This window comes from Protopterus annectens, chromosome 2.part1 (assembly GCF_019279795.1).
Source record: "Protopterus annectens isolate FY-2018-M chromosome 2.part1, PAN1.0, whole genome shotgun sequence".
Classification (NCBI taxonomy): domain Eukaryota; kingdom Metazoa; phylum Chordata; order Ceratodontiformes; family Protopteridae; genus Protopterus; species Protopterus annectens.
The window spans coordinates 59,766,331-59,793,741 of NC_056729.1; the positions used below are offsets into that span (position 1 = coordinate 59,766,331).

General features: G+C 38.6%; 1 protein-coding gene across 1 annotated transcript in view; it reads left to right on the plus strand.

The window, feature by feature from the left end:
• Positions 1–27,411, plus strand: part of VIPR2 (vasoactive intestinal peptide receptor 2) — an 875,754-nt gene that overhangs the window by 730,066 nt on the left and 118,277 nt on the right. Inside the window, exon 9 of the mRNA XM_044062023.1 lies at positions 15,749–15,818. Coding sequence (XP_043917958.1) covers positions 15,749–15,818 — 70 coding nt within the window. The remainder of the gene's footprint in view (positions 1–15,748; positions 15,819–27,411) is intronic.

Below are 27,411 nucleotides of genomic sequence, written 5' to 3' on the forward strand. Positions count from 1 at the left end.
TTTTCCAGGGCAAACTATGGAAAAATCATCATCTTAAAATACTCTGTGCAGGGAGGTCATTGTGGCTGGTTCTCACTCCAGCATAGAGTTCAATCACCCTGCTCACCCTACACAGAAAATAGCGATGGGCATGTGTCATTAACTTATAAAGTGACAAGCTCAAGTGCATACGTTACAAGAAAGTGTGTACTTACTTTGGAATATGTATGAATCTACAGGATATAATATATATCCCAGAGTTGTTACAAAATGCTACACAGCTAACAAATAGCAATGATCAGTTCTTGGCAACAGTGATTGATGTAGGACTTCAACAGCCTTAGTTTAACTGTACAAAATGAAGTAATAATGCTATGCAGCTGTTCAGTGCATGTTGCTGTTTACAGCTGGATATAAACTAAACAGCAGCACCTCAGATAAGTGCCAGAGCCGGAAATAAGTGCAGCTCATTCTGTAAAAGATAATATAATGATTAATGCCAGGGACATAATAGGTACCAAGGGCACAGGAGCAGGGGAATGTTTGGCTTAAAAAGATGAATTAGTTCTTGTAAGACCCAGCAAAGAATTGATCTGAAAGAAACTGCTTTTGTTCTGAGTTAGTGCATGGTATTATGGCTATGAGCTGTTAATGAATGTATTCCTGCAATCCACTGCTCAAGTCCCTCAGCCTCCATCTGCTTATTGTTTGTCTCACTTAACCAAACAGAGAAGTGGGAAATTGGAATAGGCTGTTTTATGTTTTCCTGGACCACATGTCTAGAAGTTACATATGAAGTTACATATGAATGTATAAATAATTTCACAAGGGCAGCATATATAAGTTTGGACTGGCAGACCAGAAGGTGGGCTGTGTCACCAGTATTATCACAGAGACGATAACTCCTGATTCAACTACTTAGATAAAGCTGCATAGAATGCTGAGTAGATAATTATCATAAAACTCCTAAAGGATAATATATAAATTGAAGAGGTTGTGATAACCTTTGAAAAATGAAGAAGAAAGCAGATGCTCCCCATCTGCATATGTAATCATTGGTTGCATTAACAGCAAACCTCCAAGGTGTGAGACCGATCAAAATGGAAGTCTACTACCTGACCCCAAAGAGCAGCAAATCAGAAGTCTAACAACATGCAAGAAGATCATAGGTGAAGATGGGATTCATCTAGATCAGTAAATCGAAAGAGCTTTGTCTAACAAAAAATTTCAGCTATGTAGCCCCAAGATATTTCCTGCTGTCCCATTCTATCATTCACATGCTACCATTTGTCACTTTTTGTGAACTGGACCCCAAGGTGCTTACCTTCTTCAGCAAGGGCAGCTGTCTTTCACCTTTAACTTAAGAGAATTGTTTTTTGTCTTTTCGGCTTTTCCTGGTTAGGGGTCGCCACAGCAGAACTCCGATCCACTAATGACTGGCAGTAGATTTTTTATGGTGCAGAGTTGCCAGCCCGACACCCAACCTTCAGCGAAGGCATGCCCTTTCACGCATGACTCTTTTTCACAGACATGGCCTCAAATTGTGAGGTGCACATTTTCATTTCAGCAGTGCTTGCTGGTGAACTTCGTCAGATAAGGACAAAAGGACAGTATAATCTATGAACAAAAATATTTCCTCTCAGTTCACTAACAAGACACCCCCCCAGTGATGACTATACCTTTATGACCTGTTCATGAAAATTACAAACAGGCGACAAGATGCATATCTTTGCATAGCCAGTATCTACCATGACAAAATTCAATTTAATGGCAATAGTATTGAGCAAAGACCAAACTGCATACACCACTAGCCTCAGAACCCCATACTCTTGTAAGACCTCTCATAGTACCTGCTAAAGAGTAGAGTGGTAAGCCTTTTTCACATCTACAAAACAATCAGACTGGGTTAGCATTGCACAAGGCTAAACAGTGTGTTTTGTATTCCACAGCTTATGGGGAGTCTCCATTACTCCTCCTGAATTTGAGGTTTAACTCATAGCTGGTTTCACTTTTCCACCCCTCTGGCTCAGACTTTTCCAGACAGGCTGAGAAGTACTAAGTTCCTGCAGCTGGAACATACACTTTGGTCTCTTTTCCTAAAGATGAGGTCCACCACCCACATTTGCCTATCCAAAGGTACTGTCCATATTTTCTGTGCATGCTGAAGAGGAATGTCTGTCATACTACCAGAACCCTATTCATTGCTTTCAACCTCTCCTGATACATCTGATACACAATGACAGTCCTTTCACTTTAGTCAGTGATACAGTAATGGACTCAAAAAGCCATCCACAGAGAGATGAGATGCTGCCTCCTTATAGGAAGGCATGCCCACTATATTACAGACTTTGTTATCTTGTTTCTTCCACTTCCCACCAATTTCCCTCTACTAGTCATCACATTCCAATCCTTGATTAATGCAGCCAGAGCAAGGGTCCATCCTCTTCTGATAAGCCACAAAATTGTTTGCCAGCTCATCTCTGAAGAAACCTAACAGTCTTGTTTTCCATGATTTCCCTACACTGTTGTCATAGCCAAGCTTTAACCTCAGCAGTCACATTACTGCTTCCTCCTTGTTTTGCTGATACTTCTTAGCAGAATCCAGATAGCCCTCAACACTTGGAATGCACAACAAATTTAAAGACAACATCTTACAAAAGGACCAATATGTTGCATTATTACTAGACATTTAATGCAAAAATGGCATCATAATATAATGATGGCAGAAACCAAAGCAAAGCCAGAGACAACACAATACATAAAAACATATTATCCACAACACATGCAGTACGGTGAGGACCAAGAACAGTACCACAGTACCAGAAAAGGACCAAAAGCTGTAACATGATGTCAACCATATGCATGGAATAAACAAAGACTCCAAAAGTTGTACAAAAACTGCATGAAACTTTAATATAAATACATGTATGTTAATCACTTTCATCCAATAAGTATAAAATGGACTTCTTTAGAGCAAATGAAATCCTGTCCAATGTAAGTTTAAATACTAAACATCACTTAACAACTAAGTTAACCTTAAAGGGGTACTACCTCAACTATAACATATATATCTATAGATATCTATCTAAATATGCATCCATATATAGATAGATAGTGCATATGAGCATGTTATGTGTGTATTTATATATACCTGACAGGCTTTGCAAATTATTTAATGCAAACAGTACTTCTAATAACTGTTATCCTGAGTTATTCTTTGAAAATACTTTAACTTCCCCATCCCTTCCTTCTCACCCATCCCTATTCATGTTTACCACAAAATCTCTATTATTGCTATTATTTATTTCATTCTTTTAATAAGTCATTAGTACCACTGAACATGGAACCTTTTTACAGGGGAGATCTGCTACACCTTTTTGTACTTCTAGATGGACATATAGTTGTTGCATCACCCATCTTCTCAGATAAACCTGAAAATAAATCCCTCGTTATAAAGTCAAGACAGCTTGAAAAAATAAATATTTTTGCCAGACACTGAAGTACAAGTTGAAAAATAAGACAATCCAAAATAGTTTTTGCATTGTTTTTAAATTATATATTGTAATTTATGTTCTGGATGTGCAGCTGTGTTCATAGTGTGGAATAAAACAGCAGCAACTTGGTGAGAAGTCTAAAAGATTTATACACAGATAGTAATATGTAAATTGTAGCTCTCTCAAACTGCAATTAAATTTCCCTATAAATAGAAGATTCGAGTACATTAAAACCTCTTTGTCACTCTCCTGCTTTGGACACAAAAGAGTCTTCGTGGGTTCTGTTCAAGCAGCTTTATTTTATACAAACACATCACTATAGAAGTTTAGTGACTTTAACTTAAGTAACTTATATACAAACTAACAACTGTGATCATGCATGCTCTCACTCTGGCTGCTCTTACAAAATGGCGCTAGGGATTGCACGTGTCTGGAATTTATACATGTACATACAGCCTTGACATGCTTCTTAAAGATACAGCACACTTCACTTGCACTCTGATCTACATCCTCCCTCTTTGAGAAACAGATCATGCAATACTATGAGTCTGTTTAGCATGCAGAAATCACAGGAAATGCTTTGTCATGCATTACACAATACTAAGCACACAAATATATACAATCAAGTCCACATTGGTGCGTATTTCACACTAGGCTTTGATACTCATCTGTATTGTGTGACATAAAACTGGGAATTAGATTTAGCAACTGGAACTGTCTCTGCAAAATGCTTGACCTGTGAAATGTCTGGAACATTTTCTGGAAGGGAATCAGAATTTTGAACATATCCTGGTATGGGAACAGTGTCTGATTCACTCTTAGATTTGAAGTCTGCATCACAAAAACTATGTTGTGATGGTGATGATGATTTTGATACAGGAAGAACATGTCTACGGTTTCTCCTATATTCCACACCCTCAGAGTTTGCCAGGTAGGATCATGGCTTGGCACAGATGCCTGCAATCTGTCCAATTCAACCAAAACCTTTCGTTGTCTGGATTTGTACCGTCTCTCCTTCCCTCAACAAATTAAGTAATCTGCTTGATCTGTCGTAACTAGATTTCTTGATATTATGCTTCTTAACCAGTTGAGCCTTGATGGTTTTATTGTTCTTTGGTTTAGGCTTCAATAAGTAAGTAATGGGTAGCATAATTATAGTTTGTCTGGAAAGTAGTGTTTGAGCAGGTGAGCCAAAAATATTGTCATGGGGTATGTTTCTGAGATTAAGCAAATTCAAGAACACATCGGTATTGTCATGCTTTGACCTTTCAAGTAATTGCTTTGGACTCTGTAATGTTCGTTCAGCTCGACCATTAGACTGTGGATATTCAGGACTACTAGTGACATGTACAAAGCCCCATTCTTTTGCAAATTTCTGAAACAACTGGCTGGTAAATTGATTACCATTGTCAGAAACAACTTTGTGTGGACTACCATGAACTGAGAAATGACGTTTCAGTTTAGTAATAACAGCACTGGATGTTAGGTTAGGTAGTAGATCAATCTCATACCAATTCAAATAAGAGTCTACCAAAACTAAGTAGTGCTGATTGTTCCACTCAAAGATATCAGTTGCAACTGTTGACCAAGATAGTTCAGGAACTGGACTTAGATGAAATGTTTCTCTTTGCAAATGTGGTCTAGTACTATTGCATACTGAACAAGAAGAAAGCACTTTATCAATGTCTTTTGGTAATGAAGGTCAAAATACTAATTTTCTCGCTATTCTCTTAGTGGATGGAGATCCTGGGTGGCCATTATGCAAAATCTGGATATATTCTTGTTGTAAGGAGGCAAGAACAACAATTTTAGGATCTTTCAAAATAATGCCATCTTCCATCAACAATTCATCTCTGTAAGGAAAATAAGTTTGCACTTCAGGTGCTACACTAGATTGCCCTGATGGCCATCCAGCATTAATGTAATGATTGAGCTTCTGCAAATTTGATAAGTCTGAGTGTGATCTCTCAACTCATCAAGTCTAATGGTAGAAAAATTACACACTGACATTATATCAAAGTCAAAATTTTCTGCGTGAAACTGTTCTTCGTATTTCTGGGCGATCTGGATAAGGTATCAGCCAGATAGAGCAATTTGACTTTCGTGTAGACCATTTTGAATTTGTACTTGTGCAATCTGAACATCATTCTTTGTAATCTCGCTGGTGTGGAATCCATAGGCTTTTTTAGAATAGTAAGTAGAGGTTGGTGGTCAGTTTCAATCTGAATAGCTCGACCATAAATATAATCATGAAACTTAAAACATGCAAATACTATTGTCAAACACTCCTCATGCTGAGCATTCTGCATCTCAGTTTGGGTTAGTGTTCTAGATGCATAGGATACTGTTCTAGTCTCTTGAGGTATAACTGTGCCAAGACCAAATTTTGAAGCATCACAGGAAAGAGTAACTGGTTTGTTCACATCATAGTATCTTAAGGTAGGTGGGGTGACAGTTTTCTGCTTAAGGTCTTCAAATGCCTTCTGGTGCTGTTCCAACCATGACCATGCAACATTTTTGCATGTTAGCTCTCTTAAAGGTGCTGTCAACTCAAAGAAGTCTGGTAATAAACTTGCTTAAATAGTTGACCATGCCTAGAAAACATTGTAGAGCTTGTACATTATCTGCTGCTGACATCTCAAGAACAGCTGACTGCGTGGTTGAGTCTGGTCTCAAGCCTGTACTCATGAACAAATGACCTACATATGTAACTTCTGGAAGTCTGAATTTGCACTTCAGGGGATTGAGATTCAAGTATACTTCACGTGCTCTATCTAGAACTTTCTTGAGGCTTCTGTCATGCTCTGCTGCACCATTGCCTCCAACCAATATATCATCTACTATTACGGCATAAGGATAACCCGAAAAAAATTTGCTCCATTGCATGCTGAAAGACTTCACTTGTAGAATTTATTTCAAATGACATCCTTATGAATCTGTATCTGCCAAATGGAGTACCAAAAGTAGTTAGAAATGAAGATTTGCGATCAAGCATCACTTGTCAAAATGAACTCTTTGCATCCAAGACAGAGAAAACAGTGGCATTTGTTATTACGGATGCAACCTCTTTGACTGTGCGCATTGGATGATACAGTCTCTTTAATGCTTTGTTCAGATCTCTTGGGTCAATACATATTCTGATTTCATCTGAACCTTTTTTGTGAGCTGCTACCATGGACGACACCCATTTGTTTGGTTCTGTGACTGGACAAATCATACTTTGCTGCACCATTTTATCCAACTAAGTCTTGACTTTATCCTGCATAGCTATCAGAACTCTTCTTTCTGGTCTGACTACTGGAGTGACCTCTGGGTCTAACTTCATGGACTACACAACTGGAAGTTTGCCTAACTTGCCATCGAAAACATCAGTATACTCTGAGAAAATAGCTTCAGAAAAATTAGAGCTTGGAAATGCACTTACATGATGGACTTCTTTAGCAAAAGAAAGCAGATTCATTCTTAAACTATCTTTGAGACCCAGTAAAGATTGCACTGGTCTTTGGACTATATAGAATAACAAGTTGTAACAGTTCTTGGAAAAATAACATGAAAGCATCACTGAAACTTTAGTTTGAATTTCTTCACCTCTATAAGCAGCAAGTCTTGCACTACTGGCTACATTGAGTTGTTCGTTAGTTCTCACTTTAGCAAATGTGTCTGCTGATATAACACTACACTTTGAACCAGTGTCTACTTTAAGCTCTATGGATTTTCCATTAATCTGGACAGTAACAACACTTAACTTCTTGTTAATAAATTCACTGCATCAACTTTTTCACCAAGCACTGATACAACATCTACATACAAAGCTGTCTGCTTCAGCTCTACTCAATCAACTTGCTTCTTTGTGTGACCTTTCTTTACAATTGTGTGAGGCTTACTCAAGTTACAAAGCTTCTGGAAGTGGTTCCAATTTTTACACTTGTGGCATTGCTGACCAAATGCTAAGCACTTCTGTCTTTTAGACTCATGATTGGCACCACAATTGCAACAGTTAACAATAAAGCTGGACTTGGGTTTTGCTGATTCATGCTTGTACTGCGCTGAGCTGGAGCAAGGAGATAGGTTCATAGGTTCATAGGTTGGTACTAGGCTATCAGCCCTAGGGCCTATACAAGCCTAGCCATAACAATTCCCTGGCTATTTCTTCCCACATTATTTACTTTCCTGGACCCCTGTCTAGCAGGGCAACTGACGTGATCCCTGGGGTGAATTTCCTTTCTCCCATCCAAACGTCAAGGTTCCTCTTGAAGAGGTCCAAAGAGGCACTCTGCTTGACATGTATGGGCAATCTATTCCAGAGTCTGGGGAGTCTCTGGGTCAGGAACCTATCCCTCCAGCATGTTTTGTTTATTGTGATGACAAGGTTTAGATCCCTGGAGCGTGTAGCTCTGAGGGATTGGGATTTCTTTAAGTGTAGCATGTCCAACAGCTCTGGGTTTGACATGGCCTTGTATGTTAAGCAGAGATCGCCTCTGAGTAGGCGATATGCGACAGAGTATAGCTGGAGTTTTTTAAGGCGGTCAGCGTAGGGCATCTGCTTTAGGCCTGTGATTCTTTTAGTGAGGTATTTATGAGGCCTTTCCAGTTGTTGCAGATGTCTTGAGAGGTACATACCAAATGGTGCGTTGTATTCTATAATGGGTCTAATGAGGGATGAGTACAGTGGGACAATGACCTCCTTTTTTTCTGGATGAAAAGCCCTTCGTGATGAGGTGTGCCACATAGAAGGATTTCCTGACTGTTGTGGCGATGTGGTTATCGAAGGTGAGACCACTGTCCACCTGTGTCCCTAAGTCTCTTATCACACTTTCTGTGTTTAGTGTACTGCCACCTATATGGTAATTCATGGATACATGTTTTTCCCAAAGGGATAACAATACATTTCTTGGCATTGAGCTTGAGCCCATGGCTCTGGCACCAAGCATCTGTTTCTGTAAGGCCCTTTTGTAGAGTATCCACATCATTTTGGGATTCAATAATGGCTCCCAGTTTGCAGTCATCTGCAAACTTTGTTAGCCAGAGTCCCTTAGTGTTGACCTGTACTTCAGAGAAGTAGATGCCAAACAAGAGCGGCCCCAGGACTGAACCCTGAGGTACTCCACTTGTCACTTGTCTGGAGCTGGATTTGGAGTTGGCTACTTTTAAACCCCGGGGTGGGTTTTTTGGGTTCCTTTTAAATTCAAGGTTAAAGGGGGCCCCATTTACGCTCTAAGATTTCTTGATATTATGCTTCTTAACCAGTTGAGCCTTGATGGTTTTATTGTTCTTTGGTTTAGGCTTCAATAAGTAAGTAATGGGTAGCATAGTTCTAGTTTGTCTGGAAAGTAGTGTTTGAGCAGGTGAGCCAAAAATATTGTCATGGGGTATGTTTCTGAGATTAAGCAAATTCAAGAACACATCGGTATTGTCACGCTTTGACCTTTCAAGTAATTGCTTTGGACTCTGTAATGTTCGTTCAGCTCGACCATTAGACTGTGGATATTCAGGACTACTAGTGACATGTACAAAGCCCCATTCTTTTGCAAATTTCTGAAAGAACTGGCTGGTAAATTGAGTACCATTGTCAGAAACAACTTTGTGTGGACTACCATGAACTGAGAAATGATGTTTCAGCTTAGTAATAACAGCAGTGGATGTTAGGTTAGGTAGTAGATCAATCTCATACCAATTCAAATAAGAGTCTACCAAAACCAGGTAGTGTTGATTGTTCCACTCAAAGATATCAGTTGCAACTGTTGACCAAGATAGTTCAGGAACTGGACTTAGGTGAAATGGTTCTCTTTGCAAATGCGGTCTAGTACTATTGCATACTGAACAAGAAGAAAGCACTTTATCAATGTCTTTTGGTAATGAAGGTCAAAATACTAATTTTCTCACTATTCTCTTAGTGGATGGAGATCCTGGGTGGCCATGATGCAAAATCTGGATATATTCTTGTTGTAAGGAGGCAAGAACAACAATTTTAGGATCTTTCAAAATAATGCCATCTTCCATCAACAATTCATCTCTGTAAGGAAAATAAGTTTGCACTTCAGGTGGTACACTAAATTGCCCTGATGGCCATCCAGCATTAATGTAATGATTGAGCTTCTGCAAAATTTGATCAGTCTGAGTGTGATCTCTCAACTCATCAAGTCTAATGGTTGAAAAATTACACTTGACATTATATCAAAGTCAAAATGTTCTGCGTGAAACTGTTCTTCGTATTTCTGGGTGATCTGGATAAGGTATCAGCCAGATAGAGCAATTTGACTTTTGTGTAGACCATTTTGAATTTGTACTTTTGCAATCTGAGCATCATTCTTTGTAATCTCACTGGTGTGGAATCCATAGGCTTTTTTAGAATAGTAAGTAGAGTTTGGTGGTCAGTTTCAATCTGAATAGCTCGACCATAAATATAATCATGAAACTTAGAACATGCAAATACTATTGTCAAACACTCCTTCTCATGCTGAGCATTCTGCATCTCAGTTTGGGTTAGTGTTCTAGATGCATAGGATACTATTCTGGCCTCTTGAGGTATAACTGTGCCAAGACCAAATTTTGAAGCATCACAGGAAAGAGTAACTGGTTTATTCACATCATAGTATCTTAAGGTAGGTGGGGTGGCAGTTTTCTGCTTAAGGTCTTCAAATGCCTTCTGGTGCTGTTCCAACCATGACCATGCAACATTTTTGCATGTTAGCTCTCTTAAAGGTGCTGTCAACTCAAAGAAGTCTGATAATAAACTTGCCTAAATAGTTGACCATGCCTAGAAAACATTGTAGAGCTTGTACATTATCTGCTGCTGACATCTCAAGAACAGCTGACTGTTTGGTTGAGTCTGGTCTCAAGCCTGTACTCATGAAAAAATGACCTACATATGTAACTTCTGGAAGTCTGAATTTGCACTTCAGGGGATTGAGATTCAAGTATACTTCACGTGCTCTATCTAGAACTTTCTTGAGGCTTCTGTCATGCTCTGCTGCACCATTGCCTCCAACCAATAAATCATCTACTATTACGGCACAAGGATAACCCGAAAAAAATTGCTCCATTGCATGCTGAAAGACTTCACTTGTAGAATTTATTTCAAATGACATCCTTATGAATCTGTATCTGCCAAATGGAGTACCAAAAGTAGTTAGAAATGAAGATTTGCGATCATCACTTGCCAAAATTAACTCTTTGCATCCAAGACAGAGAAAACAGTGGCATTTGTTATTAAGGATGCAACCTCTTTGACTGTGTGCATTGTATGATACAGTCTCTTTAATGCTTTGTTCAGATCTCTTGGGTCAATACATGTTCTGATTTCATCTGAACCTTTTTTGTGAGCTGCTACCATGGACGACACCCATTTGTTTGATTCTGTGACTGGACAAATTACACCTTGCTGCACCATTTTATCCAAGTCTTGACTTTATCCTGCATAGCTATCAGAACTCTTCTTTCTGGTCTGACTACTGGAGTGACCTCTGGGTCTAACTTCATGGAATACACAACTGGAAGTTTGCCTAACTTGCCATCGAAAACATCAGCATACTCTGAGAAAATAGCTTCAGAAAAATTAGAGCTTGGAAATGCACTTAAATGATGGACTTCTTTAGCAAAAGAAAGCAGATTCATTCTTTAACTATCTTTGAGACCCAATAAAGATTGCACTGGTCTTTGAACTATATAGAATAACAAGTTGTAACAGTTCTTGGACAAATAACATGAAAGCATCACTGAACCTTTAGTTTGAATTTCTTCAGTTCCATAAGTAGTAAGTCTTGCACTACTGGCTACATTGAGTTGTTCGTTAGTTCTCACTTTAGCAAATGTCTGCTGATATAACACTACACTTTGAACCAGTGTCTACTTTAAGCTCTATGTATTTTCCATTAATCTGGACAGTAAAAACACTTAACTTCTTGTTAATAAATTCACTGCATCAATTTTTCACCAAGCACTGATACACATCTACATACAAAGCTGTCTGCTTCAGCTCTACTTGATCAACTTGCTTCTTTGTGTGACCTTTCTTTACAACTGTGTGAGGCTTACTCAAGTTACAAAGCTTCTGGAAGTGGTTCCATTTTTTTACACTTGTGGCATTGCTGACCAAATGCTAAGCACTTCTGTCTTTTAGACTCATGATTGGCACCACAATTGCAACAGTTAACAATAAAGCTGGACTTGGGTTTTACTGATTCATGCTTGTACTGCACTGAGCTGGAGCAAGCTCCTTTCTTAGAACTCACTGGAAAGCTACATGGCTTCCCTAGTGAACCAGCAGGGGTTGTGGCTGCCATGTGCTTAGGCCTACTTCTGTTCACCATGTGTTGCATACTATCTACATCTACCTACATTTGCTCTGTAGCCAACTGAAACCATGCTCTTGTCATTCTCAAGCATACTCGTGTGTTTTTCTGTCACCTCATGGATTTGGCAAATCTCTGTGGCTTTTCTCAGTGTTAAGTCACTGTCACAAAGTAAAATTTTTCTCACAGCAGCATTGTTAATACCACACACAAGCCTGTCTTTTATCAGATCATCTTTTAAATCACCAAACCGACACATTTTAGCTTTGTTTTTCAGGTCAGTTATATAAGCTGCAAATGCTTCCCCTGGTTTCTGATCTCTCGTGTAAATCAAATGCCTCTCTAATGTAATATTTCTCTAGATGTTACACATTTCTCTGAACTTGCACTTCAAACACTCAGAGTCTTCGCTTGATTCAGCCTGTACAACAATATGGTGGTTTTCACTTTCTCCTTCATATACTGCAGGTGCATACACAAATGAACGCTGTCTTTCTATGGCCTCTGACCCAGCTAGGTTTAGCAAAATGAATGCCCTGGTGCATGCATAAGCTGCTTGTATAAAAATATCATACTCTTGCTCTAATATTCTCCAATTCTCTGCAACATTTTGATCAAATACAAGTGGTAGGGGCTTTCAAAATCCGTCTGCATATGAACACATATCAGTGAAGGGTTTTGCAAATAAGCAGAAACATACACTCGTGCCCATATGCCAGAAACTTATGACAGTATTTGTAACTTTATCCAATGCCTTTGTGCTTCTGAATTTATACCTTTTGGGCTTTAGGAAGTAATGCTAATGAACAAATTTGCAGTACCTTTGAATGTTTGGATTTTGTGAAATAAACTTCTCGGGCACTTTAATACTCTTCAAAAATGCTAAAGTCATTTATCATCATTTTGCTAAAGTCCTTTATCATCATTTTATGAAACATCTCAAACAACTTTACAATGCAAATGAAATAACTCTTAGGCACTATAATGCTCTTGTAATATCGTTTTGCCCTAAATCACCTCTTTTCAGTGTAAAAAAACATATCAAATAACCACACTATGTGAATAAACTGGACCTCTCTTGCCCAAAACTCAATAACATTTCAAAGTAATTGCACTTTGTGAATAACTGCATACAGCACACTGAAATGTCCCCAAAATGGTGATACCTTGCTAGGCAACTCTTTACAGTGCAAGAAACACTCTGTAATGGCGACACTTTGGGAATAGACACACCCTGTACAAGAAACTATTCAAAATGGCTATACTTTGACTGTATTTCACAAAATAGTTGTACTTCTCACACAATAAACTCTTCAAAATGCATGCATAGTAATACACACACACTGTAAGCACGTTTACACACTTTGAGATACTTCTAATAACTTTAATTATACCCTTAATACAATACGAAGTCATAGTTATGCCAAACCATAGCACTTTGTCAAAACACTTGCTTTATTTTTGCTTACTGTGCCATCTTTGCCCTTATTATATTTGTTTTGCTTGTTTAAGCCCTTTTCATCCCCAATGTACTTTTCTTGTGCTCATTTTACTCTAAATATGCCCAGTTTTGCTTTAAACACATTCACCTTACTTTAAACATGCTCGTTTTATCTTTAAACATACTCATTTTGCTTTTAACATGCTTATTTTGCTTTACTGTTAATCATTTCACCAAATACCTTTATTTTAAACATTTCTTTTGAAACACCTAACTTTTGTGCCTTCCGCTTGCTCAGTAATGCGGTTTGTGCCCCGTTTTGTCTCTTCTATCAGCTAAACAGTTTGTGCTACTTCTCATTACCTTAGATTATTTTCTGGTTCTTTTTGTGCTCATTTCTCTTAGTTTTACCTTCATTGTCATCTTGGCACCTCATGGCTCTGAATATTATTCTCTGCGATCCCGCTTCTGACACCATGTCGCTTTCCTACTTAGGACACAATAGAAGAGTCTTCATGGGTTCTGTTCAAGCACCTTTATTTTATACAAATACATCTCTATAGAAGTCTACTGACTAACTTAAGTAACTTATATACAAACTAACAACTGCGATCATGCACGCTCTCACTCTGGCTGCTCTTAACAAAATGGCACTAGGGATTGCACGTCTGGAATTTATACATGCACATACAGCCTTGACATGCTTCTTAAAGATACAGCACACTTCACTTGTATTCTGATCTACACTATTATTCTTTTAATGGACAACTCTTCTGTCCCCCCAAAAAAATCAATTCACAGTTCATCTAGCACACTATATTATATATGAATGCTGATTTCATCACGAGAAGAGAAAGGGAATGGTCTAAAGAAATGTAAAGGTGCTTTCACTGCCCTAGTCTCCTGTGTGTGAGACTTATTCCTGCACCTTGATTGTAAGTGGCTCTGGAGATGTAATTGTTTTTCTAAGTAATAGGGCTGCTTACCTTTGCACAGCATTCTTTCCCTCCATTAACGTAAACGAATACACTCATTACTTTGTCCATGTGTGAGGGTACAAGACAATATCTTATATAAAAATGTTATTGGTTTATACATACTGATCTAAATGTACTTTATATGAGGTGAATTTTGGCTTCCATGTCAAGAACACACAGTTAAAGTTTTTGATTGGAGACCCAGGGTCTCAAACTTCCATGTCTAAAATGAGGAACACTAGCCCTCATAGTGTGGAACAAATGGGCAAAATGTGGAACACATACTAATGGCTTACTAATAGCTTCAACTAGGAAGGTCATAGGATGGTTAAAATATGCTGGTTTTACTTATAAAGAAGATCTTTTAATGAATTAATCTGATTCATTTCTATTTACAACAGATTTCACTTAAAAAAATTCCTAACATTGAATGTGTGACAGAGTCTTTCAATGTGGAACTTTGAGGAACTTCGAGGAACATGAACTTTTTAAGACCCCAAATGAAGTACGTTCCTAATGAGGTACACTTGAGAGGTATGGATCATGATTTTTTGTAGTGTATGGAGCTTTATCTGCTCCATGTACTACTAGGCTACTAGTTACTGGGAAAAAAAGTGCTAAGTGTTTTGCCAGCTTCCAAAGCCATAAAGCACAATGTGAGTGCTGTCAGAAAAACAGTTTAACACAGTCTCTTGTGATTACACTCACCTTGCTATGTCTCTCAACTATCCAGATTTTTTGAAGAATGTCCAGATTTTTTCCTCATATGTTTGGTCCATTCCTCATACAATCTTTGGGTTTTGGACAAATCTCTTAAGATTTAAGTCACTAAATAATGACATAAATTTAAGTTTCATACTTTGTATCCTTCAGAAAAAGAAGGCAAGCACATCCTGTTATTGCAGCTACTATCTATAACAGGAAGTCAGGAACATGTTAGTGGTATAGACAGGCAGAAAAAAATCTGTTTTTGATTCTGCCACTATCTTTGCTTGACAGTACTGATAGATTTGACTGCCTAGCATGAGGCCCGACCTTAAGTTAAGCATGGGGTGCTTAATATTTGCAAAGGTAAGATCTCATGCCATAATGGTGCTTAACTGATTTATGTTTTTCTGAATATTAAAATATAATCACTGCACTCCTTGCACTGCATTTCTGTTACAAACTTTTTATACATTGTTAAGATATTATTCTCACTCTCCATGTTTGAGGGACACTATATCAATATTTGTTTTTATCCTGGATAACTAACTGAGCCAGGAATTATCTCAGCAGGAAACCCTGCTGTGAGTATCAATGTCATCCATAGTCTTTTCCATGATATTACGATTGTAAACTCATACAAGTTTCTGGAGTAAACTAAATTCATAAAGGTTCACTTCAAATCTTGATTAGCAACGATTTTAAATTTATGTTCAATAGGTAATAATATCGTAACTTAAACAAGACATATCATAAAGCAGTCATGTGTTTGTAATTTCATTCAGTTTAACAGATAAAGTACATTTTGAATTTATTAAGTTATCCTTAAATGTAATATATATTTTTTTCTTTTTCTTTTAGCTGCTGGGATACAAATGATCACATTGTTCCTTGGTGGCTTATCAAAGGTCCAATTCTTTTTTCCATATCGGTAAGAATTTTACATTATTCTGGTTAACTAAACAATAAGCCATCATATTTTGACTACAAACACATAAATTAATAACACTGAAAAAATACCAAGCACACAGGTATATCAGTGAAGTACGGATTTAAAACAGAACGCCAGAAAGTGTAATACATTGTTTGATGCAACAATAGATCTAAATATTAGACCCTATGAAACTGGTGATTAGAGAAAATTATATAACCATAGAAGTCCTTGCATTCACTGCTGCAGTATTCTTAAAATTCTAGATTCCCTGCCGAGGAAGCCCATCATCCGGCCAATATACCAAAGACTTCCTGTTGCATTTAAAGGTACGCTTGCATAAAGGTAACATTCAGGCTTACCATAAGCAGGACTTCTTTGCCACCAGTCTGAACGTGTCTTTTCACAGTTGGTCTGTTTACCTGCATCTGTTTTGCCAGTTGAACACATTTTCATTCTCCAGTGATTGCCTACACCTGTTTGCAGTGCAGATAAGCGCCCTGTTGTTTTTTTTTTTGTTTGTTTGTTTTATCTTGCTTTTTCATGCTCCTTGTGGTTAATGTCATCCAGGAAGGGTAAATGCCGGTGTGGGAGCCAGATTTCCCATAGCGACTGCCACAATAAATGTCGTTTTTGTCTAGGAGTGTCTCATGACCATATGTCTTGTTCTATTTGTCAGGAGTTTATTCCAAAAGTGCTTCACAGTAGACTTTCTTCCCTTTCCTTGTATCTTGAGAACCAGCATCTTAAGCTTCTTGCTAAAGATACAATAAATGGAATCTCCCACCCCGAAGGTCAGCCATTACAGAAGAAGAAGGTCAAAAAGGTATGACCAGAATCTTCCACTGTCCAGCTTCTGCCAGGTGTTTCTCCCGAGGTTGTTATAAACCCGGAGGCTCACCTCACTGTGTCGTTGGAGTTCTCTACATTGACTGTGTTGGAGGCTGGTGAGGTTCTGACTGGTAGCACGTCTGATGAGGTTTTGCAGATGTCCATCTCAGATGTTCAGTGGAACCACAGTTGATTTTTTTCAGAGGGGCTTAGGCGATTTCCTCAGATTTTAGTTGGAGAAGGAGTTCCTACTACAGTTCTCGACAACCATCCTGGGTCTGAGTCTTCTCAATTTTTTGGAGTGGACATTCCCTTAAAAAAGAAACAAACTCTTCTGCTTCTAGGCATCCTGAAAGTGAATGGCAGGCTTTCACTTGGGCTGTTTTCTACTTTAGTGTCTTTAAAGCCTCCTCAAGGGGTTTCAGTTCCTGCTCCTCCTTGGTCCTCTACTCCCTTTAAAAGGCCTAGAAAACAGGATTCTTTTGAGACTGAGTCAGATTCTGATGATGAATCCCTGACTTATTCTACTCAAATTCCTTCCCCTTTGGACTATGGGTCAGAGGAGGAGGAATCTATTAGTCCTGATGCTCCTTTTGAGGAAATTTCTTTGGGGATACATTGTCTAGGATGATGGATTTTTTTAAGTGGGTTTGTGCTAAGGTCCCTGATATCCATAGGAGGTACTAGGAGTTGCTATAGTTGGAGTCTCCTAAGCCTGTGGCTTTCCTCCTGTTTTGACTGCTTTTCTGGATGTTTGTTCCATTGTTTCTGTTGCTTCTGATTCTTTAGCCCCTGCTCCCAAGAAGCCCGATATGTTTTATAGGATGGCTGAGGACTTTTTCTTTTTGTATAAATGTCCTGCTGCCAACCCTTCTGAAGTCTCTGTAGCCTCTGATAAGCCATCTCAATTGCTTCCTTCACCCAGGTTATTGCCTTCTGACAAAGGCAGCAGAACTATGGAATGGTTGGGTAAGAAGGTTTACACTTCTGCTACCCTAGGTTTTAGACACATATGTCTAGGAATGTGTTGGCTCTTCTTTCTCAGGCCTGTCAACTTATTTCTGATTTTCCTGAGTCTGAAGATAAAACTTATGTTCTTTTCTTGCTAGGGACTTCCTCTCAAGTTATTTGTCTTTCTATCAAACATAGTTATGATGCTGCAGATGCCTCTTCTAGGGCTGCTGTTTTTGGTTCAGTTTAGAGGAGATATTCTAGGCTTAGACTCCAGCCTCTATCTGATAATATTAAACCTAAGTTGAAGGATGTTCCACTAGATTCTAAACTTTTGTTTGGGGAAGCTGCTGTTGGTTTGTTGAAGCCCCTTCAGGATAAGCATAAGGCTTTATAGGAGCTTAAACATATTTTTGATTCTCATGTGCCTACATTTCAGAGAAACTATCCTGCTAAGCCCGCCTTTGTTTGTAGACATTCCCACCCTTCTACTAAAGGCAAGAAGAGTGGCACATGGGCTCCACCTGCTAATGCTACTCAGTTTTCAGGGTTTCCAAAGCCTTTCTTTCCAGACAAACCAGAATTGCAGGGGGTGTGGTCACCTCACCAATGGAGAGAACACATCAGTGTCAAAGAGTTTTGAGGTCTTCTGTTGGTCCTTCAGGCCTTTCTTCTTCCTTTCTTTCCAGGGCCTCTCAAGGTCTTCACAGACAATACCACAGTGATGCAGTGTTTCAACATACAGGAAGGAACAAGATCCTACTTTCTTTTCCAGTTGGCACTTCTGGTATGAGATCTTGCTGTCAAGTATCAAGTGACTCTTCAGGCAGTTTATATCCCTTCCGGACATAACATTATGGCAGACACTCTGAATACGTCCTTAATTCAGTCCCACAAATGGATGCTTCACAGCGACGTCTTTCTGGACATTATTTACCAGTGAGGTACTCCTCAAGTGGATCTTTTTGCCTCCCCTCTGAACAGACAACTTTGTCTGTTTTGTGCCAAAGTCCTCGGTCCTCGGTATGGAAGGTGGGTGTCATCTCATTCTCTTGGAAGGAGATGTTTCCTTATGCAGTCCTTCCCCTTCCTCTTATTCCAAAATTCCTGTTCAAGGATGCTCCCAAAATCTTGTTAGTGACTCATTTTTGGCCATGACAGCACTGGTTCCATCTACTTTTGCATTTAGCCAGGGGGGAATCATCACAAATTACTTCACAGGGTGGATCTACTCCCTCAAGACAAGGGATCTTTCATCCATCCCCACCTGTCCATGCTTCAACTAACATTGTGGGTGATAGGGTTTTGATTCCTCACAGACACCTTTTTTCTGAGGATGTGCCGCAAGTCCTGCAGGAGGCCAGGAAACCTACTACTAGGAAGTCCTACTTATTCATATGGAACAGGTTTTCTATTTGATGTCTGTCTCATAACCTGAACCCACTTACTGTGGATGTTCCTTTGGTTCTCTCTTATTTGTGTGCGTTGCTCAATGCTGGTTTGGCCTATTCTTATATTAATGCCCACTTATCAGCCGTCTCTGCTTGTCTGCCTTTACCTACTCCTTTAGCTTCTAGATGTGTGGTTAAATAATTTCTCAAAGGTGTCCTTCATATTAGATCTCCTGGGAAGCCTGTTTCACCTCCCTGGGATCTTAATTTTGTTTTGGAGAAGTTGACTTAGGCTCCTTTTCAGCCTGCTGTCTCAGCTTCCTTGCTACATTGTTCTTGGAAGTCTGTTCTGTTGTTAGCTCTTATTTCTGCCAGATGGTTGTCTGAGTTACAGGCCCTTATAGCTTATCTCCCTTTTTTGATTTTTCATGAGCACAGAGTGTCCTTGCGCACTAACCCTTCTTTTATGGCTCAGGTGATTAATCAGCTTTCCCTTAATCGGTCTATTAATCTGCCTGTTTTTTTCCCCTCTTTGCAAACTGACAGTGAGAGGGTGCTGCATACTTTGGATATCAATAGGCAACTCATAATTTATTTGTATTAGACTAAGGCTATTCAAAAATCTGATCAGCTGTTTGTTTCTTTTCATCCTATATCTTTGGATCTAGCTATAGCCAAGCAAACTATTTCTTCTTGGATTTTTAAGGATAGTTACTTTTGTCACACCTTTCATGACAAGAGCCTTCCTTCTTCAGTCAAGGCTCATTCTACTAGAGCTGTGGCTTCTTCTGGTGCTTTTTCAAGGGCTTAGATAGTAATTCTACTCTTGAAACAGCTTCCTGGTCTTCTGTGCATACCTTTACTAAGCACTGCAAGCTGGATGGTATCTCTAGAGCTAGGGACGGTTTTGCTAGTGCCATTCTCACTGGCTTCAGAGACTCTCCCGCCCCCCCACCCCCAAGTTTCCTCTTGAGCTTTGGCACTCTTCTAAATGTTAAGAATACTGCAGCAGTGAATGTAAGGACATAGTACAGCTGTGTAAAATCTTACCATAATGGTAAATGCCCTTGCCTTCACTGCTGCAGTATTCACTCCCTCCATTCCTCTAATCCTTTTCTGTATAGGTTCCTCTTGGGTTCCTTGGACTGGTGTTCCTACTTGAGAAATCAGTTCTGTTTATGAGCCTGGACATTAACTTTATGTCCTATGGTACATAAGGAGCATTTCAGTGATGTTTAGGCATATCTTTAAATGCAACAGGAAGTCTTTGGTATACTGGCCGGATGACGGACTTCCATGGCAGGGAATCCCATATGTTAAGAATACTGCAGCAATGATGGCAAGGAGATCTACCATTATGGTAAGATTTTACACAACTGTACTTTCAGTGATTTATCAATGTATAAATGTATAATTTCTTTGTGTTTACTATGAACATCAATAAATCATGTTCATGTATTAGAAAATCTGCGATCAAGAAAAATCACAGTGCTTTACATAAGTTACATCAGCAGAGATGGATTGCAGTGTCAGTCTTTTGTTTTCAAAAAGCAATAAACTGTCTAAACATCCGACAAAGTCACACATTCATGTAATCAGCTGTGGGAATGGTTCCTTCACTGAATTTTCTTCTTACATTACCTGCAGCCTTAAGATAGCATGTACAGAAGTGTTTCATTTCCTTTTGACAGACATCACTCCATGTTGTGTCTTTTGGCCACAGCGGAACTCCGGTCTACTAATGATTGGCAGTGGATTTTTACATGCCGAGTTGCCAGCCCTGACGCACAACCTTCAACAAAGGTACACCCATTCACGCATGTCTCCACACAGAAGACGCTCTAGCTGAGAATCGAACAGGACAACGACTTACTGTGAGGCGACAACGCTACTGCAGCACCACCACCGCAGTCAACTACAGACATTCATCACTCCATACTAATCCTAATAGCGTTTTAAAATGTTCCTCAAATTTTCTTCATTACTCACTGTATTTCTCTTGCTATGAAGTAGCATTTCTTTGGAATTCTCCTGAATACAACTCTAATCTGGAAGTACAGCAGATGATTACTGTTACCGTACACAAGCGAACTTCATTCTATAACCTTAGATTCAAATTTCAAAGTCTACACTTTTATGTTTTAAAACTGCCATTGCACTAGCCTGCTGCTACCAAGTCAGACACTGTGTGGGGCCCACACAGTCTGTCTCTGCATACAGTTCAAAATCCTTATAAGCAGACTATGAATATGCGTGATTTTACAGCAGTAATATATATAATTTTGTATTATAATTAAAGTTAGCACTACATGCATTTAGTTTTATAATCAATTGCGCTATTGCAAAAACGTAGTTATATAAAACCAGTATTTTATTAAGCTGTGTCTGTCTTGTTAATTTTCAAGGACGCTGCATTAAATCTGCTGTTTACATTTCAGGGATACTTTTTCCAGCAGTTTAGTGCAATGAAGTGTACCAGGCTGCTCTTTCCAGCAGCTTAATATCTGCAAAATGTAAGAAAATATAATCTAAAATCTGCAACATCAGAATGAATCAACAAATTTATGGTATATCAAATCAGTCAGGGCAGTGCCAGTGTTGGGCTCTCTTTCTATGACAAGAAGCTTTAAACAATTATCTTGTTTATACCAGTGCCTGGTAGCATTGATGAGAGAGTGAGAGAAGTTTCTTTGCTGTTGTTAGTGACAACAGATGCAAGGAGTCACTGTCAGCAACAAATTATGATTTCTTGAAGATTGTTAAGTTTTTCATAGTAGAATAACAGAATAGCTGCAGCTTGTAAATGCATTATAATAAAACAATTTAAACTGATTCTTCTGGCATCTTGTATCTCCTTTTCCATCTGTTATGTCCGTATCATATTAAATATTTTGCCTCAGAATTCTAGTGTTGAACTTTGGTCACCCAAAAAAGGCATTTGTGCATAGTGGGCTCTTATTTACTAACTAACAAAACTTTGTGTCACTGAACATAATTTAATCTTCTGGCAGCATTACATTTCTCAAAAATATTAACTCTTACCTATGTCTATATTACAACCTGCTCTTTTTAACCTGTTGTGACTAATGCATTCTTTCTTATGTCTGCCTCCAGACCTTTTGTTATATAACTTGCTTCATTTTACTTGCTTTTGTTTGTTCTTCTTTCTTTTTGCTCTACCAGTAAAAGAAAGCCTGAATTGTAAGTCCTGTGTGATACATTCTGAAATAAAATATTATTTTTGTTGAGACATACAACCTCAAGCCCACCAAACCTATTGCCACCAAGTGAAATAAAGCAGATAATACCTGTATCATTTGCAGGTCATTCAGGTGAACGCAAATATCCATGGGTGTGGTCCATCTACTCTTGCAGAGTCTCAAAAACTGGAAAATGTGTGATTTACAATCTGCCTGTAGAGATGAACAGACCCACAACAAATTTGTACAGGGGACAGTTCCTGTCTGCATATCCATTAACTTACAAGAGTAAAAGCCACAATTAGTCTGTGCAAGGGACTACTGCCCTCCAAACATCCTTTAACTTAGTACAGCAATTCATGGGTCCCTGCACTGCTGGAGAATGAATGCATCTGTATCTGTACTAATCTCTTGAGCTGAGTGCAGCTCCTGATGAGAACATTTTGGTAAGTACCTCTCAGGAAAACTCTACAGTGGCATATTATTTTAAGTCTGTCACTAAAAGTCTTTGTTAATGTTGTTGCAGTTTATAAATAAAACCTTAATCAGAAGATTACGTTCTAAATATTTTTTCTTAAAAGAATGTCACTGAACCTTTTAAAGACTAGTGGGGGGGGGGGTTATTTACAGGTCAGATCTTTACTGGGGGAAGAATAAACAGGGTGAATTCAGGGATTATTATAAATAGACCAGGTCACTTCATGCACATATGCAGTTATATGATAACTGCATTATTAAAAACATCTTGTATGCAAAGGACTGATACCTGAATCCACTGTTTTGTCTGTAACATATGTTTGAGGTAGATTCCAACATAACAAGATGTCATCCTCAATGTACCATGAGTAAACAACAACTATTCATATAAGACAAAGATACTTGTGATGGTGAATTAAGATTTCCTAACAGAGTAGGAAAGGACCCTAAATTGTACAGTGCAAACAGTTCTTAGCTGATTACCCAGGCTATAAATTCAGTGATCTCATACATGCATGCATACTTTACTGGTTAGTATACAAATATTGCCATCAGGGCTATCAGAATTAATCAAAGCCAAGGACCATACATTTTTAAAGCTATGTTGACACCTTTAATGTATGCCTTTTTCTTCTTATTGTTGCTGATATGCTATTCCACATCAGCAGTGCTCTGTCACTGGTCCGTAACTGTCATTGCTGTCATCACTGTCTTGTAATGGCAGTATTTCACTATTACTTGTGTTTCTAAACACATTTCAAAGAAAGAAATGCCAGGCACTCTGGCCAACTAAGTATTAGTAAGCATGTTAAAATTATGTCACCTCTCAGCTTTCTATATTTCATAAAAGGCATGTTCCACTGGCCTCTCTCTGCAGTCCTAAAAAGCCATATTTAACATGTTTCTTGGCATCCTACTCTGAATACTTTCAGCATTTTTAGTTTTCAGCAAACCATGGCTGACAAATGGTTGTTATTATGCATGTGGTAGAGATAGCATCACCAGCACCAGCGCCTTTGTCTTCCTTGCTTAAAAAAGGGAAAAGGAAAAAAAAATATAGAACAAATTTTCAAATGTTACTAGCTTTATAATGAATCAGCTTCCACAACTGAAGCCCAAACACCAAAAACCTGGCTTGCCACAGCACCAAACTTAAAGCTCAAACACACAAGAGAGAAAAACTAAACTGTAAGCATTTTTTGCAGGAGGGCAAGGCCCCTGCACCCCCTAAGCATGCATATACACCAATCCAATGGTTACACAAAGACTAAGAAAGGAGAAATCTCTTAAAACAAAGGGATTACTGTTAGTGCCTACTTAGAATCTGCACCAGCAGTGATTTCCTGTGGGCAACAGTAATTGGCATTCTGTCCCTTAGTGTCTTGTGTCCCACAGCAGATTCAGTGGTGATGTGCACAAAAGCCAATGAATCATGGCATAGTGCATAACAAAATCTGGTCTGAAATTTAGAGTGATCCCTACATCCTATTATTCATTCTATTTTTAATACTAGTACCATCATTTTCAAATAAATTGTCTGAATAAGAGAAGGACTACTATCAATCAAATGACAAGCCACAGAGACAAGTGTCAAATACCTTGTTGATATGCCTTCCTCTCATGTTAACACTGGGCTTTGAATGTAGTTCAGGTAATGAATTTAAATGAAATCATTCTTAACAAAGCAAGGCATTTCCTCTATCGAATATATCAGTTCCAGTTGCCCCATCATTTTGTTCAGTTCTCATTAGTAATCCTTTTTATATTACCTAAATCAAGGCTAAAAGCTTATGTGTACTCTGTCTCACTTGTTACCTGCTGTGTCACTCCATCTTGGCCCATCATACCATACCTCAGTACTCTGACTTACTTGTTACCTGTTGTGTACCTCCATCTTGGTCCATCATACTATGCCTGAGTACTCTGTCTCACATCTGACCTGCTGTGTCCATCCATCCTAGCCCATCATACCACACCTCAGTACTCTGTCTCACATTTTACCTGCTGGGTCCCTCCATCCTGGCCCATCATATCACACCTGTCTCACCTGTTACCTGCTACAGTTTCCCTCCCTCTTGCTCCAGCATACCATACCTCAGTACTCTGTCTCACTTATTACCTGCTGCAGCATCCCTCCATCTTGGTCCATCATACCATACCTCAAAACTTTATAGCATCCCTCCATCTTGATCCATCATACCATACCTCAGAACTCTGTCTCATTAGTTACCTGCTACAGTGTCCCTCCATCTTGACCCATCATAGCATACCTTAGTACTCTGTCTCATTTGTTACCTGCAGTGTCCCTCCATCTTGGTACATCATACCATTCCTCAGTACCAGAAGGGAATGTGTGTATCTTGTTTCTGTAACTTCATTACAAACAGAACTGGCGGAAAATAACATTGTTCCTATGTGAAATACTTCCTTTGACCAGGTCATCCCATCTCCAAGTACAGCATTATTAGCAGTCGGTCTAGCTATGCATAGTGCTTGATGTCTCACACTATTCAGTTTCATATAGCCCGATTGGTGGCTTTTTGCATGTAAATGCATGTTAACAAAACTTTCCTTTCTGTCAAGTTTTCACTCAAAAACAGAACCATCACCATCAGTTGTCACATTGACATTCAAACACCTTAATCATCATCTTGTTATAGTGCCTCAGAAAAGTACATTCACTGAGATCACAAAAAAAAAGATAATACTAACTCCTCTTTCACAAGAGAAAGATATCATTATTGTACCCCTTGTAGAACATAACAGACTGGATAGATTCAAATCTGAACAACATTGTATGCTCTCATAAAACCAAGCTGGTAAAAGTGGGGACTACTGCCACCCTGCTTGCAACTCTGGTGGTATTCTATATGTTATCAAAATATGAAAATGTGAAAAATCAACTCTAGTAATGTACAAAGAACACAAATTTCCCCTTTATTATACATAGCAGTTTCAGACTGTAATTACCTCATGTAATCCAGCCCCTCATCCTGAAGTATCATTGTATACAGACTAATGTCAGTAATAACCACAGATATGTTATTCAGATACCCCTACAGTATGTAAATCTCTCAAGATTAAAAAAAAATCCAAGAAGTCCCTCAGAATGGGGGACTTAGGGCAACTTATTCAATTTGGAGACTAAAATAAAGCAGAAGTTCCATTGTGGACCCTAGAACTGAGACCACTGACCTCAGAGGTGGGTTCTTTGCATTTTCTATGTTTATTCAGTATGCCAAACAGGATCCCTATGCAATAGCTGTCAGCTGTCAAAAATGACAAAGCTCTACAATCCAGTATCCCATCAAGAAACAACCCCAGCAATGATAATTCCAAAAATTGATATGCTATATAAATGTGTGTCAAAGTAACTTGTTTATAGTAAGGCTCTACCCAGGAGTGGCCTTAGGTCAACTGGTGCCCTAGGCAAAAGGGCTCCACGGTGCCCACACACACCCATCTGATGTCCTGTCTGTGGTCACCCTACAAAAATATAAAAACTAGAAAAGTGCCCTGGCTGGTGCCTGGCCTGCCTGGCTGCTGGCCTCTATCTGCAGCATCTTAGTTTTATGATTAGCAATAAACCCATATTCATTACAACCAGTATTCACTTTCACATTCTTATGCCCTTTCTGTTTCCTCAACCCATTCAGTATTTGGAGCTCTTGTATATTCATATTGAATGATATACATCCATGTGTTGTTTCCAATAAAGCTCTTAACTTGCATACACAAGTCTCTGCTAAAATGAATGTTGCTATGGACATACTGGACTTATGTAACAACTGGCTCATAAACATGGAACCAGCCTCTTCACCGTTCAATAAAAAGATTAAGTTCAGCTTTATGACAAAAAAAATCAAAGTAGTTAGATTATCAATCAATTATGTCTGTGCAGTTGGGACAAAGGAAAAAAAACTTTTTGCAACAAACACAGTTGACCGTTATTGAGGGAGAGGGAGCTTAGATTAAATACAATAGAATATTTCTCCTTTGTTAGTAATAACAATCTTTACCTCATTCATGACTCCTGGAACTTTGCCATCTTTGCCCCTTTTTAATTCAGTTGCCTCCTGCAAGCACTTCTATCTACCATTTCCATTGAAAATCTAATTGGTCTGTTGTAGCAAACAGGCATATTTAAGAGTGTCATTCCTGCCTGTCTACCAATTATGATGATCTGCAGAGTCCCTGAGATGGAAAGTTGACCACTAATAGAAAAGGCCTTTCCACTGGTCACTGATGGGAAGAAAAAAAATTTGTGGGATTTACTACTACATCTTGATAGTACAGTATACAGGTAATCAGTTTACTCCATACTATACTAACAAAACACATTTTTTTATGTTTCTTTTCTCTGAAGGCAACTTCAGATTTAAAACACAAAACAGGATTCTGAACCACAAAGACAACCTTTAATCACTTAATGAAACAATACAAATGCATAAGCTTTTCCATTTATACAAGATGCTTCCTTAGATGCTAGAAATCAAACAAAACCCCTTAATTCTAAATATTCATCACATGATGGTAATTATTGAATTACAGCACACAATACATTTACAATATATATTTCTACTAAAATTGCATGAAACCTAACATAAGAATAATCTATTAAAGACACAGGAGAGGCTCATCTTAATATTGTTTGCATTTAGTTTAAAATTGTTGTCTAAGCATGTTCCAACAAGGCTTCTTGGCAGTTTTCATCCAGTTCTTAACATGGCTGTAGGCCTAAAG